At 32.6% G+C, this 15,748-nt stretch overlaps 2 protein-coding genes across 5 annotated transcripts; both read right to left on the bottom strand.

The window, feature by feature from the left end:
* Positions 1 to 1,634: 1,634 nt before the first annotated feature.
* Positions 1,635 to 6,930, bottom strand: LOC109788089 (uncharacterized). 4 transcript variants are annotated; one of them, XM_029269173.2, is made up of 6 exons: positions 6,578 to 6,930; positions 3,989 to 5,874; positions 3,332 to 3,646; positions 3,065 to 3,215; positions 2,494 to 2,528; positions 1,635 to 2,090 (listed from the first exon to the last, which is right to left on the bottom strand). In XM_029269173.2, exons 2-3 carry the CDS (start codon positions 5,849 to 5,851, stop codon positions 3,335 to 3,337), a joined length of 2,175 nt encoding a protein of 724 aa, XP_029125006.1. In that variant the 5' UTR covers positions 5,852 to 5,874; positions 6,578 to 6,930; the 3' UTR covers positions 1,635 to 2,090; positions 2,494 to 2,528; positions 3,065 to 3,215; positions 3,332 to 3,334. The 4 variants fall into 4 exon arrangements, with proteins under 4 accessions (XP_029125006.1, XP_029125009.1, XP_082928914.1 ...); XM_029269176.2 differs by having other exon boundaries at positions 3,455 to 3,646; positions 6,578 to 6,929; XM_083072788.1 differs by having other exon boundaries at positions 3,065 to 3,646.
* LOC145957454 (MDIS1-interacting receptor like kinase 2) lies at positions 1,777 to 2,076 on the bottom strand. Its single transcript, XM_083073714.1, has one exon. It carries the CDS (start codon positions 2,074 to 2,076, stop codon positions 1,777 to 1,779), a length of 300 nt encoding a protein of 99 aa, XP_082929840.1.
* Positions 6,931 to 15,748: the final 8,818 nt, after the last annotated feature.

The raw sequence follows: 15,748 nt of genomic DNA, 5'->3' as shown, positions 1-15,748 counted from the left end.
AACCAACTTCTCCACAATAGGTGCAACCCCCACACTTTCTCGGATGCATTCATTTCTAATCCAATCTTTTATCGTGTGTCGCACATCCACCGTAACATCCTCATCTCGGCTACATGAAGTTTATTCTCTTGTTGCCCCTTTGCGGCCCAATACTCGGTCCCATATAATATAGCCGGCCTAACAGCAGTACGGTAAAACTTTCCTTTAAGCTTAAGAGGCACCTTTTTATCACATAGCACCCCAGACGCCCTCCTCCATTTCATCCAACCCGCTTGGATCCTATGATGTACATCGCCTTCCAACTCTGCATCTTGCTGAACAATAGATCCCAAGTACTTAAACCTTGGGACTTTTGTTATTGCTTGCTCTCCAATCTTCACCTCCTGAGTTGCCCTTGTGTTCCGCGTGCTAAACTTACACTCCATATATTCCGTCTTACTTCGGCTTATCCGCAAGCCATGTTCTTCCAGGGCTTGTCTCCATCTTTCGATCTTCTCATTTATCTCTTCCCTAGAGTCTCCCGTAAGAACAATATCATCGGCAAAAAGCATGCATCGGGGCACTGGCTCTTGGACATGCTCAGTAAGCGCGTCCATAACCAGTGTAAAGAGGTAAGGACTTAAAGTAGACTCCTGATGAAGTCCTATGGTAATAGGAAAATCCTCAGACACCCCACTCTGTGTTCTTACGCTAGTCTTGGCCCCTTCATACATGTCTTTAATCGCCCTGATATAAGCAATACGCACCCCTTTCTTCTCTAGTTCCTCCCACTATACTTGTCGAGGTACTCTATCATAGGCCTTCTCCAGGTCTACGAACACCATGTGTAAATCTTTTTGTTGTGTCCGATATTGCTCCATCAATCGTCGTAGTAAATATATTGCCTCCATAGTCGATCTCCCTGGCATAAAACCAAATTGGTTCTCCGTAACTTGTGTCTCTTGTCTTAACCTTCGCTCAATCACCCTCTCCCAAAGTTTCATAGTATGGCTCATAAGCTTAATCCCTCTATAGTTTGCACACTCTTGAATATCCCCCTTGTTCTTATAAATAGGGATTAAGGTACTCCTACGCCATTCTTCCGGCATCTTGTTTGATCTCATGATCTCATTAAACAACTTGGTGAGCCAACTTATGCCCTTCGCTCCTAAGGTTTTCCAAACTTCGATCGGGATATGAATAAAAATGATTAAATATATACCTTCACGGAATCAAAATTACAGACATAGAAGGTAATTTGAATTAGGTTGTGAATTGAGTGTAACATTTCCTTATTTGCGTTAGTCATATATAGTTAGGTTATTAGAGTTCTTTACCTAAAGCAACCGTTGATAACCCAGGAAGATGCTACTGGCTTATATTATTGAAGGTGTAAAGGTAATATTCTAGACAATGCTTCTATAGAACGTAGTTCTCTAAATTTCCAAGATATTTGTAGTTTTTCTACTCATATATGAATGTTTCATGGAATAATACTTGAATATTAGGTTGTGAGTAATCTAGAACTTAGCTTTGAATGATTCAGGAATGTGTGTATGTGACTTTAAATTTCAAATTATATATGGTGACAAAACAATATTAACTAATTGATATTTAAACATATAAAAAGTATGAATATCAAGTTAAAACACATCAAAATTAAATGACTTACAATATAAAATAGGTGAAAAAATTACAAAGGAAAGTTGGGGGAAAAAAGTAGAACTCGTTGCATATTTGATAAATTCAAATTTTCAAATATCTATACATCAAGACGTGAAATTAATACATCGAAGATTACTTTGACAAAGCAAGCTCCTTGGTAAATTGCTCCATGATAGGGTGAGAATGAGGGCTTTCATTCAAACAAGCATTTGCTATCCTTACTGTCAAAGTTATCTCCTTAGAAATAGATTCAGTGGAATAAGGAAGACGTTGGTCTATCTTATTCATCAATGAAGGAATATCAAGTGCTGAATTCATGACATTTGATGATGTTGACAATGAAGTTATAAAATCTCTGGGATGCTCTCCAAAAAATATTTCCAATGCTAATACCGCAGACTTATACACATCACATTTTTCATTTACTTCCATTGTGTATGCAAGTTCTGCACGTAGAAAAAATTAAAAGGGAAATCATGTATTAAATAATATTCTTGAAATAAGATTGAAACGTTGATAAGTAAGTAATTTTTGGTAGAAGAATATCAACCAAAACCTAGTCTTAAGATTTGAAAACTAGCAATGAAATATGCATTCAAACAATAAGGCAATATATTTGATTTAATGCTTAAGGCATCATGCTGATCATGTAAGAAAGACAACCATCCAAATTCTAACACAGTTTATTATTTTGTCATAAAACATATGTCAATACTCCCGGGATCCAATTTGAGCTTCTCGAATAATCAAACATGAATTTTTTTAAAAAAATTAATAAATGGAAATCCTAATAGATGGATACTAAGAGCAAAATTTCTTGATGACATTCATTAAAATTATACACCGCACCTGTACAAAAGAGCAACCAGGCAAGTTTGCAAGCCCTGCAGATACAAGAAAAAATTGTTTATTGATGACTTTCCAGAGGATAACATGGCAATAACAGAAAAGACCCATAATTTGAATTTGATAATGACAACAAATAGTTTTTATAATGTGCATTCATGCAATGTCATAGATGTTAATCTGTTGCCTTCTTTTTTTCAGCATAGACATAATGTGCAAGTAGATATTGTTTCTCCTTGCTCAGAGCAAAAACAGGGAATTTTGGACTAATTTAGTGGAAGTTAATACCTCAATCCCATCAATACAGAAGAGAACAACCAAAGCGTCAATGAACCATGACGACATCAGTTTGTAAAGCATAAACAGGAAACACGAAGCAAATACAACAAAAAGGACTGCAGCTTTCACATTCATATTTACAACTCCACTAACACCAGCAAATTTTGTGTTTGTGATTTCATCTGAAGCATCTTATAAAAAAATAATTGACAGTGAATAGTAGAACCAACAACATATTAAGAAAATAAATGAGAGTCCAACTTGTGGAAATACCAAAAGAATAGGAAAAACAAACCTTTAGTAGCTTATCCTGTTCATAGCTGGTTCTCTGGCAGTCCAAGCAGATCAATATGATGCATACAATATAGTAAGAACTGCCATCATCCAAAGAAATACTTCAGCTATGTCAACAGCTGGTCCAAGTGGTGAGTATAGCTGCACAGATACTGCAAAAAGGCAAAATATTTTAGAAAGCTACCCTCCTCTTTAGGAATAAGAAAACAGTATTTGCATTACAATTAAAGATTCTGTTCTATTTGGTGTTACAAAGTATGGGCACTACACTTTATACTCGTGCAATAGGAGAAAAAGGTGGGTTTAGCACATAGGGTAGAGTAATTCCCTTCTTGATCCTTGGCACATTCCTATTCTTTTCTTTCGTGATTGAGTTGATAAATAACTCTACCTCCTCCTCAAGAAGCATTTTCAATGAATTGCGTCGAGATATCTGTTGTTTTTTCTCCTGCCCCGCACCATGTAAAATGGCCACACAAATGGAGAATGCTTGTAATGGGGATAATTGTGCATGGAAATCAACTGCATATTGCCCCTCTTCAACCATTGTCATGCCAAAGGTTGGAGTTCTCTCCTTGGCACCCTGTGCATCCAGAATGAGAGATAAGTACTAGAAAAAGACAATCAAAATCTCATAAATGAAGAATGTTATAACTGCAGCACTCAATGAAACAGAAAGCTCCAATTGGAATCACAACATTTATTTGACATGTTATGGAGATTCATGTCTCATGAAATTAGTTCAATGTGCAATGTAGAGTCAGTATCTTTTTTGCTTTTCATCCTATTGTAGATGCATATATCTTCATTATACAAAGATTAAACTCAGAAGATTAAATCACCAAAATAAATAGTACATCAAAAGAAAACTAAATGTATGACTATTTTCCTATATACATCCATTTGTGTGAAATTCAAGGTTTACCTGAGTGAAAAGTTCCAGTGTTTGACATTCTTCCATAAGAGGTCGGTCTTCAGTAAATTGAACACTGGGATTGCCTAAAAGAATAAGGGGACAGGCCATGTCCCAGCCACCACAATCACAACCTCCACCATGTTTCCATCTATTTAGTAATGATGAGGGACCCTGAATTTCAGCACTTGGAAAACCATGGTTGCCAGTTGGTAGTACCACCTTCACTTTTTCTACTGCTGAAGAGAGTTCACTTAGTTTGGAACATGCTTCAGCATTTATTCTGCCCCTTCTTTCGTATTTCAAGCTCTCTCTCTTGTGAAATGGAATTTGTAAAACAATGGCAGCAATTTCAGGGTTTGAATGCAATTCTGTGGATGAAAAAGGATAAGAATTTGAATTATCAAAATCTGTATTGCCTGATGGAAGCTTGTTTTTAGATGCCAAAGACTCTTCATCTGGCCTGAAAGTTTCTCCCTTCATTCCTACACGGGAAGAATTTAGAGTTTTAGAGCAATTGTGCTCGTTGCAAGACCTTTTTTCGGGTGAAACACTTTTTCTTGAGTGTGTAAGATCATGCAACACAAATGTTGTCACCATAGAGTTGACAAACACTCCATCTTCTAATTTGGAACAAAAATTAGAGGAAACTAGCATCTGTGCTACCATTGATGAGTCTTTGTCACTATAATGTGATCCCAAGCCAGTGGCAGTACTTTTGTTCCTGCTATCCATTGAGTGAAAGGTATACATCCAGTTGAAAGCATTGCCTGATTTCCATGTCTTTGCGACAAAGACATCTTCAGGACACTTTACCTTAAACTCAAAAAATTGCTGTCCTTGTTGCTTTTTCAACTTGAGGTTGGCATGAAGATGAACAGGTGAACATGCTAGACCTGAAAACTGGATATCTCTATTTATAAACTTAGAAATAATTTCGGAATGCTTCCCCGTGTTAGAGAAGTCATTCAGCAAAGATCTCTGATAAGTCCTGTTTCTTGTGCCATTTCTAGTCCCAGTTAATTTGACCTCAGTAGTTTCCAGCACACAACTCACAGGACTTGTTAAATATTTTGAGTTTGTGAATGGATTTAACCTTTTCCTGATAGAGGTGAGTGAGACTCTTGGACTTGATCTTGGTGAGCAGTCACTCTCTGATGGGGATTCTAGGTGAGAGATTCCAACCATAGCAGAGAGTGATTTTTGTAATCCATGAACTGTGTCTTTCTGAAGAAGACAATTACCATCAATTAGTGAACCAGCAACCTTGTCATTTCTGATCTCAGTATTTATAGAACCAAACCCTTTTACTGCACCATCTTTTTCATCCGAAACATCTGAATTAATGCAAAATTCAATATAGCCATTGGAATTGTCATGCTCCATACAAATCCAGGAACCAGAAACAGATGGAGATGAACCTAAATTTGAGTCCTGAGGTATTACTGAAGGTCTCTCATCCAGACTTTCATCATCTGAACAACATAGAGAATCAACAACACTACCTGAAAAAGAGGCATCACTACTACTCCTAGATGAAATTTCTATTTTTTTCCTTCCCCTCATGGTGCCCATTTTCTTTATATTTGTTACTTGCTCTGACCTCTGATACATGGAACCTCGTTTCATTTCTACATTACCTTCCAGTCCATGAGATCTACAGGGAAGGATGTTCCGTGAAGAATTGAGCAATCTATCAAATTTGATATCACCAAAATTCTCTTTCAGTTTCAAAAAATCATCTTTCCCAGTGGGCTTTCCATTTTTATATCTTTTCTTCACATTCAAACAATATTGATGAGATGGAAGAACAGTATCTGGACTTAGACCCACGAAAGACTTGTCATTCAGATCCAACTCCAATTCTTGCCCCATCCACACACTAGAGCCCTGCAATACTATTAAAATAAAAATTAGAAGAAACTATAAAAATAGTTACTTTGCAAGAGAGATATCCAATAATCCAACTGCATTTGACAACTAATCTGCGTATAATTATTAGTAAGCTCAGCTTCCCAATCAGCACAGAAATACCATAATATTATTACAAAGATTTTAATGGTCACACTATATTCAATATTAATGGTTCAGCTCCTAACACGCGAGATAAACAGATGAAAACACAATTCACAATTGAAGCAGAATGTGGTAATATTTGAAAGAACAAATTACTAATTGCGTGAAAGAAATGGCACCTACACTGTATAACAAACATCTACAACTTTCTAAACCTTCAAATTCTGCAATGCTAATTGTAAACAATTATTATTGTAAAGGAAGGAAGCGTCCCACCAGCGATCTCAAAAGTTAGAAACTGCATCCTAAGAAAACTAGAAAGTAACAATTTTTTTTCCCAACACCCCATCGAGCCCCCAAAAAAATCCTGTATGATCTGTAGCCCAAGTCCAACAAATTGCAAAAGGAAAAGGTAAAATCTCAATAACACCCAGATTTTGAGTAAATGGTAATTGCTGCGTGAATGTTAAGTATAATATTCTAAAAACAATACTAAAGTTCACTTTAAAACCAAACCATAACCATAACAGTAGAAAATTGAAAAAATAAAATGAAATGAAAAGTAGTAAAAGGAAAGGGCCATACTGAAGTAGTGAAGTGAAGAAAAGAAAAACCCAAGGAAGAGCGTCAACACACAATCATTGTCTCCAAACTTGAACAAAAATTCTCCAAGAGTATAATCCAAGAAAAGAGAAATCCTTTCAGAATTCCGAAACAAAAAAGGGAGGGAGGGTGAAGAAGAAGAAGAAGAATTGGAACATGATAAATGGTGACATGAAGTGAAGTTAGAACTTAGAAGGTTAACAGAGAGAGGCACTGAACTCTCTCACACACGAAAAGGAGGGAAAAGAAGAAACAAGAAGCAGATACACTTCTGTGCATGTCTCTACTCTACTAAAAAAAAGTTATGTCCTTTGATCAAACACCATCATTATCATATGCTGAATGTTCTCTTTTCTCTTTTTATTATTATTACTATTATTATTTATCTTTATTTGTGTCTCACTCAGCAATCAGCATGTGGGACCGAGTGAAGTCCAATAACTCCAGAAAGTGACAACCTCTTGCACTGTGTTAAATATGAATAAAGGGTAAGGATGTCTTGTGAATCTTACCAGTTACTATTTGACAAACATAGACCGCAATCCCAGGAAATTAATAATTAATCACTGTGCATATGATGATGATAAGATAATAAGAGGCGTTTTGATAAGAAGATAGTTCATAGGTCGTGTGACAATGATAATGTTTTTTGGCAAATTATGTTGACAGTGGTGCCCCTTTGGTATTTCATAAAGGGGACACAGTGTGTTGGGTCAAAGAGTGTAATTGGCATTTTGGGAAGAGGTGCAAAATGAAATGGTAACAAAGAAAATATGGTTGCATGTGCTTGGTTTGGCGTGGCGGCAAACCAAATTCAATGTCTGTCGCTCGGTCACATTCTCTTTTGGTGGATCATGATTCATGTTACGTCATCTTCTTGATACTACTTTAATTTATCAATACGAAATATTTTTAACATTATTCATCAGAGTGAAATGGAAAAACTACAAGAAGCTAGTTCATATTACAAGAAAATGTCTTCGACAAACTACATCAGCAAATAAATATGTCTGCATTCTGGAATGAGAGCGAAAATAATACACTCTCAAACAAACTGTTCTCATGTTTTATTTTATTAATTAAAATGTATTAAGAATTATAAAATTATAATAATTATACCATTTTATAAAAAAATAAGTTTTATCTTCTTTTTGTATGTTAGGTTGTATCTACTTATAAGTATAAGAGTATTTATTTTATTATTCTTTAGTATTTTTCTCTTATTGTTGAACTAGAGATTAATTTCACTTGCGGTAAATTATAAAAGTTCTAAAAAAATATTATGATCTTCTACATTAGTCTTAAAACATATATTAGTTGGTAACATGATAAATACTGACAATGACATCATGATTAGATTCATTAAATTTTTAACAAGTTTTCACTTAGATTCTTGAATGGAGGTAAATTATATATATAAAAAAAATCTTTGAAAATTATTATCACTTTAATACTAGTCTTAAAATGGGTGTTGATTGATAATGTCTTTAAGTGCTAACATGTATTATTAAATATTAAGTAATGTCTAATGTGTGTTGAAATGATAGATAATGTATGATATATATATTAAAACTAAACCAATATCAATTGAATTATAAAATAGTCTTGGAAAGTTCTTTTTATATGACAAATTCAATGTGTTTAGATATATATATATATTTTTTAAATGTTTAACCAATGAATAAATAGTGACATGACATGCATTAGGTTGTAACATTATAGCCACCAATTAGTGTGATGGAAACAAGTGATAACCATGATGATTTTCAAATTTTCATCAACCAAAGGAGGACCAAGAGAGCATTGACATGATACACATTGTTTCTTAGAATGAGCAATTTCTTGGGATGTTGTGCATAATTTTGAGCATAGGTGGAAAAGGTAAGGGAAATTTTACCAATTGAACTTGGGAAACATGATAACATTTTTGTACTATCATCCCTAGTAATGGTTTCTAAAGATAATTAAAGAAACATGGAATGTTCAATACTTCTCTTGTAAATGAACGTTGTGATCAACACCCTGAAACTCTATGACAACACTTTGATTATATATATAGGCTAAATACTTATTTTGGTCCCTTATAATAATTGTTTGTTTTAATTTAATCTCATTTTTATTTTTTGTCTCAATTTGGTTTCTCATAAGTTAATTAGTTTTAATTTGGGACTTCCGTCCAAATTATTTAAACGGAGTTAACGGTTGGCCACGTGGATGCCACGTAGATGCATACGTGGATACCACGTGGACGCAAAATTTTGTGAAAATACATGGAACCAGAACGGCCCATTCTGAAACCAGAACGGGCCGTTCTAGATGCACTCTTGGTGTGTTAATTTTGCATCTGAAACGGTCCGTTTCAGATGCAAAATTAACACACCACCAGTATATCAGAACGGCCCGTCCTGAAACTAGAACGGGCCGTTCTAGATTCAAAACGGGCTGTTCCAAAACTGATAATATAATATTCTTTATTAATTTTATTAAAAAATATAATAATTTTGAAAAATATTTTTTTATGGTAAAAATTTTAAAATTACTTATTTTTATAAAATAAAATTATCTTATAAATAGAGTAATTGTTATGAATAATAATTAGTGGCTTAATTAGTGGATGCCAATATTCATTATCAATCATTACCATTTATATGTCCGTTATGTATTATTCCCTTTATTGTGTAATTATTCAGTTACCACATGTACTTATAAATAGGTTACTCCTCTCCCAAAGATAATACACTAGTCAGATTCTTTTCTCCATCTCATACTGTCTTGTTTTTTCTCTTTACTTTTTCTTCCTTTTATAACACGTTATCAGCACGATAGTCTTTTGTCTATTGGTGTTGCAACTACAAGAGAAAGTTGTGAAGAATTTTCTTGAAGAAAGTCATATTTTTCAAGACAAATATTTCAAGGTTAGCTATTCATTTTTTACAATAAGAATTTTATCAAATATTTGTATTGTTTACATTGTTACGAATCAAAGTACTCTTGAAGACATTATAGTAGTCCTGAAGACACTATTAAATAAAGAAATTCTTCATACATTTTTGAAATCTGTCTAGAAGACAATATCAAAGAAGAATGTTCAACCTCTTTTACTTTATTATTTTTCTTTCTTTCTTTTTTTTCTTTTTTCTCACCAGAAGTGGGAAAGTGATGAAAAAAAAAATGAAATTGAAGGAATAAATTTTCTCAGTAGAAGTGAGAAAATAATATGAAAAGTGAAAAATAAAATAAATTTCACTAGAAGTGAAAATTTTGATATAAATATATTACATTGTATTTGATCCTTTGATATAAATGAGGTCATCACCGGAAGTTGAATAATTTTGTAAATGTCATAATTATAATGTTGAATGATATTTGAGGCACATATATAAAAGTTATGACTAGCGAAGCGTGTCCTCAAGCCTATTTAGGTTTTGTGTGATGTCTTGAAAAGATTATGAGTTTTCCTACATCTATAATTTGATATTGTTCATGATTAAATTGATTGAAATAAGCAACTTGTCATGTAATTGAACTCATGTGTTACGTAATTGAATCTTAAAGGGTTTGGTTTCAAATCCTATCGATATAATTGATATTATTTGTTTTCATAATGTTATGCGTCTATTATTTTAATTTTGATTGTGATTTGTACATAAATATAGAATTTAATGAAATTATGATCAATGTTTATTTCCTTAATTTTTCGATACAACATTTATAAGGAGAATAATTTCCCTAATTTTTAGCACTATTTTTTTTCTCCTTAAAGTCAACCTAGCAATGACATAAATATATTTTTATTAGATGATTTTTTTTAATAAGTATAACGAGAAAGACTCATTTTTTTTTATAAAGAAAGACATAAATAAGTTATGATTTTTTTTTCTTCAAATGAATATATGATTGTGTTGTATCATTCATTTCCTAAAATGATAAAATAAAGTGTTAGTGAGATATGTTTTTAATTTTTTTGTATGAAGCATTTATTTGTAAATAATATACATGAGATGATATAAAAAAAAATTAGTGTAGATTTTGATATTAAATTGATGTCTAAAGATACATAACAAGAATGTCATTTTTATAATGATTTCTCAATTTGAAAAATGTATTATATTTTTCATACATCTATTTTTCTCCAGAAGTAGCAATATTTTTTCATATAAAAAAAAGGATTAAGAAATATCCTTAGTTGATTTATTGTCTCTTGAAGATTAAAACAAAATATTGAGATTTTTTATGCAAGAGACGATTTTAACTAGCATTATTTCATTCCTTGAAGTGAATGTTCTAATGTATTAATTTTTGTCTTCTCATATTTAATAATGCGAGAAATTAATGTTATATGGTACTACAAATATAATTGAAGGCTCCGGAAGAGCTAATATATTGTTACCGGGAGGAACGAAGTTGCATATTAAAAATGCATTATATGTTTCAAGGATATTCGTTTAAATGAGTATTGGAAAAAGGAAGTATTAGAAAAATTACCTGCTTTCTCTTATGGACTGTATTGCACGTATGTTAATATAGTTGAAACAAATACTATTGTAAACCAGAAGTTTACAAATCAAAATAAATTTGAGGTTTGGCATGATCGATTGGGTCATCTTGGGACTATCATGATGCGAAAAATAATTAAAAATTCATGCGGACATTTATTGAAGAGCCGGGAGATTCTTCAATCAAATATTTTCTCATGTACTGCTTGTTCCCAAAGGAAGTTAATAATTAGACCATCACCAACAAAAATATTGGGAATGAATCTATCTTATTTTTAGAACGAATACAAGGTGATATTTGTGGACCAATACACCCCGCATGTGGACCATTTCGATATTTTATGGTTTTAATTGATGCATCAACAAGATGGTCACATGTTTGTCTATTATCAACTCGGAACCAGGCGTTTGCGAGATTATTAGCTCAACTAATTAGATTAAGAGCTCATTTTCCTGATTATCCAATTAAGAAAATTCGTTTGGATAATGCTGGTAAATTCACATCTCATGCTTTTAATGAGTATTGTATATCCATTGGAATTGATATTGAACATCCAGTAGCACATGTTCATACACAAAATGGACTTGCAGAATCATTTATCAAACATTTAAAACTAATTGCAAGACCATTACTCATGAGATCAAAACTTCCAATGTCAACTTGGGGGCATGCAATCTTACATGCCGCAATATTAATTCGCATCAGGCCAACAAGTTATCACAAATTCTCTCCTTTACAGTTGGTTTTTGGTGAGCAACCTAATATTTCTCATTTGAGAATCTTTGGGTGTGCTGTATATGTTCCAATTGCCCCTCCTCAAAGAACCAAAATGGGTCCTCAAAGAAAGTTGGGAATATATGTTGGATATGAATCCCCATCTATAATAAAATATCTTGAACCATTAACAGGCGATTTATTTATGGCTAGGTTTGCCGATTGCCATTTTAATGAGTTGATTTTCCCAACATTAGGGGGAGAACAAAAACAGTTGGAAAAGGATATTAGTTGGAATGAATTATCACTATCTCATCTTGATCCTCGTACAAAACAATGTGAACTAGAAGTTCAAAAGATAATTCATTTGCAAAATCTAGCCAACCAATTACCAAATGTATTTACATATCCAAAAAGGGCGACTAAGTCATATATACCAGCGGCTAATGCTCCAATAAGAGTCGAAGTCCCTGTTGGACAATTTAATACTACAAACAAGTCACAAATACGCTTGAAGCGTGGGAGACCAATTGGTTCCAAGGATAAAAATCCTCGAATAAAAAAGGGAGCTAAAGAGCAAAATAACCAAATTGAGGATGTAAAAACTCAAAAAGATTCCTCTGACATAACTCATATTCCAGTTCCAGAAGAAACTCAAGTACCTGAAATTATTGAAAATGAAGAGATCTCAATAAATTATGTCATGAATGGAATACGATGGAATCGAAAGAATGTCAATATTGATGACGTGTTTGCATATAATATAGCGCTAAATGAAATAAATGATATTGAGGATCAAAAACCAAAGTCCATCAACGATTGTCGATAAAGAAATGATTGGCCAAAATGGAAAGATGCAATTGAGGCAAAATTAGACTCACTTGCTAAACGAAAAGTTTTTGAACCGGTACTATGTACACCAAAAGGTGTAAAACCAATTGGATACAAATGGGTTTTTGTGCGAAAACAAAATGAAAATGGTGAAATTGTGAGATACAAAGCAAGACTAGTTGCTCAAAGTTTTTACAAAGACCTAGTATTGATTTTGAAGAGACATATTCACCTGTAGTGGATGCAAACACTTTTTAATATTTAATTAGTTTGGTTGTACATGAAAAACTTAATTTACATCTAATGGATGTAGTTACAACATATTTATATGGCTCTCTTGATGCTGACATTTATATGAAACTCCTAGAAGGATTTAATTTGCTTGACGATGCAATTTCTAGAGAAGATTATTCGATTAAATTAAATAAGTCCCTATATGGGCTAAAGCAATCAGGTCGTATGTGGTATAATCGACTAAGTGAATACTTGTTACAAGAAGAATATAAAAATGATTCAATTTGTCCGTGTATATTTATTAAAAGATCTCAAAATAGATGACATAAACATTATTGGAACTCCTGAAGAGCTTTCAAAAGCAATAGATTGCTTAAAGAAAGAATTTGAAATGAAGGATCTAGGAAGGACAAAGTTTTGTCTAGGATTGCAAGTTGAATACTTAGAAAATAGAATTCTTGTGCATCAAGAAGCTTATATAACAAAGGTTCTTAAAAGGTTTTATATAGACACATCACATCCATTGTGCACTCCCATGGTTGTAAGATCTTTAGATGTTAATAAAGATCCATTTAGACCCCAAGAAAAGGATGAAGAAATACTTGGTCCTGAAGTACCATATCTTAGTGCTATAGGAGCACTAATGTTCCTTGCTAATTATACACGACCTGATATAGCATTTGCTGTTAATTTGTTAGCAAGATATAGTTTTTCACCTACACGAAGACATTGGAATGGAGTTAAACAAATACTTCGTTATCTTAGAGGTACAATGGATATGGGGTTATTATATTCAAATGTTTCCAAACCAGAACTAAATGGTTATGCAGATGCAAGTTATTTGTCGGATCCTCATAATGGTAAATCACAAACAGGATATTTGTTCACAAGTGGTGGTACAGCCATTTCATGGTGATCTGTAAAACAAACCATATCAGCCACTTCATCTAATCATGCTGAAATTTTAGCATTACATGAGGCAAATCGTGAATGTGTTTGGCTAAAATCTGTGATTCAACACATACGAGAAACTTGTGGTTTATCTTCTGGAAAAATGACATCGACAGTTATATATAATAATGCTGCATGTATTGCACAATTGAAAGATGGATACATAAAGGGAGATAGAACAAAGCATATTCTACAAAAATTCTTTTTTACTCATGATCTTCAAAGGAATGGTGATATAAATGTTCAACAAGTCCGCTCAAGTGACAACCTAGCAGATCTCTTTACAAGTCACTTCCAAGAAAAGTTTTTGAACAGTTGATACACAAGATTGGACTCCGTCGTCTTAAAGATTGTATGCATGAGGAGGAGAAATAAATATTTATGAATGATGTACTATTTTTCCTTCACTAGGTTTTTATCCCACAGGGTTTTTCCTAGTAAGGTTTTAACGAGGCACATTCTAAATATTGGACATCCAAGGGGGAGTGTTATGAATAATAATTAGTGGCTTAATTAGTGGATGCCAATATTCATTATCAATCATTACCATTTATATGTCCGTTATGTATTATTCCCTTTATTGTGTAATTATTCAGTTACCACATGTACTTATAAATAGGTTACTCCTCTCCCAAAGATAATACACTAGTCAGATTCTTTTCTCCATCTCATACTGTCTTGTTTCTTCTCTTTACTTTTTCTTCCTTTTATAACAGTAATAACTTTTTCTTTTTCTCTTTCTGTCTGAAGAAATATTTAAGTGTCACTCTATAATTTTTTGCAACTTATTTAAAATTAGAGGAATAAAATGATAAAAATTAATAAGATACACATAATAAAATTATTAATTTATTTTCTTTTAGTGTCCTCTAAATTTTTACATTCATTTAAAAAAAATATTTTATATGATAATTTGAATTAATTTAACGAAGAATCATATGATTTTTAATTTTTTTAAAAATTTTATAAATTTGATCTATACATGAAAAACTTTTTAATTTAACAATTAAATTCTTAAAATTTGATATAGAACAACATAATTAAAATATATTTTATATATTAGATATAACAACATAATTAAAATATAATTAATAATATATATTTATAAAATTATTAATATTTTAATGTAAAAAAAGAATGAAAAAAATTTTAGTGGGGGCAAGTGCCCCACTATGATTAACTTAGATCTGTCCCTGCATATGGTTGTGTGGTAAAATGTTAGTCCTGTGTATCCTCTTCCTTTACTTCAGGTTCTACCTCTTCAAGAACAGGTTGTTGTTGTTGGGGTACATCGTTAATGACTTCAAGGAAAAATACCATGTCCTTTCATCCTTTACTGTATAGTGTCAATTTGGTAGTAAGTGGTTCTCTCCAGTTTGAAATGAAATAAAATCTGCTACCTCTTTAGTAATACGTTACATTACCCTTAATAATACACTGTATAGCCTAACTGATCGTTTATGTTTAGCAGTTTGGAACTAGAACGGGCCGTTTTGGTTTCAGAACGGGCCGTTCTAGTTCCAGGTATTTTCAAAAAAATTGGCATCCACGTGGCATCCACCTATGCATCTACGTAGCATCCACATGATTAATAGTTAACTCCATTTAAATAAATTTGGACGGAAGTCCCAAATTGAAACAATTAATTTATTAGGGACCAAATTGAAACCAATTAGTTTATTTGAGACCAAATTGAGACTAAAAATAAAAATGAGACTAAATTGAAATAAATAATTATTATAAGGGACTAAAATCTTATTTTAGCCTTATATATATTATTCATGGTAACAATGATTATCACTAAGATCAATTATAAATGTTCAAAATGAAGAAGGCTCGAGTCACTGATATGTTGTAAAATAAACCTGTAAGTTTACAAATTGATATAACTAGAAAGTGATTCTACGGTAATTAAGACACCAAATT

This window comes from Cajanus cajan, chromosome 4 (assembly GCF_000230855.2).
Source record: "Cajanus cajan strain Asha chromosome 4, NIPB_CcT2T_4, whole genome shotgun sequence".
Classification (NCBI taxonomy): Eukaryota; Viridiplantae; Streptophyta; class Magnoliopsida; order Fabales; family Fabaceae; genus Cajanus; species Cajanus cajan.
The sequence above is the reverse complement of the archived record's forward strand: the minus strand, read 5'-3'. Positions and strand labels throughout refer to the sequence as shown.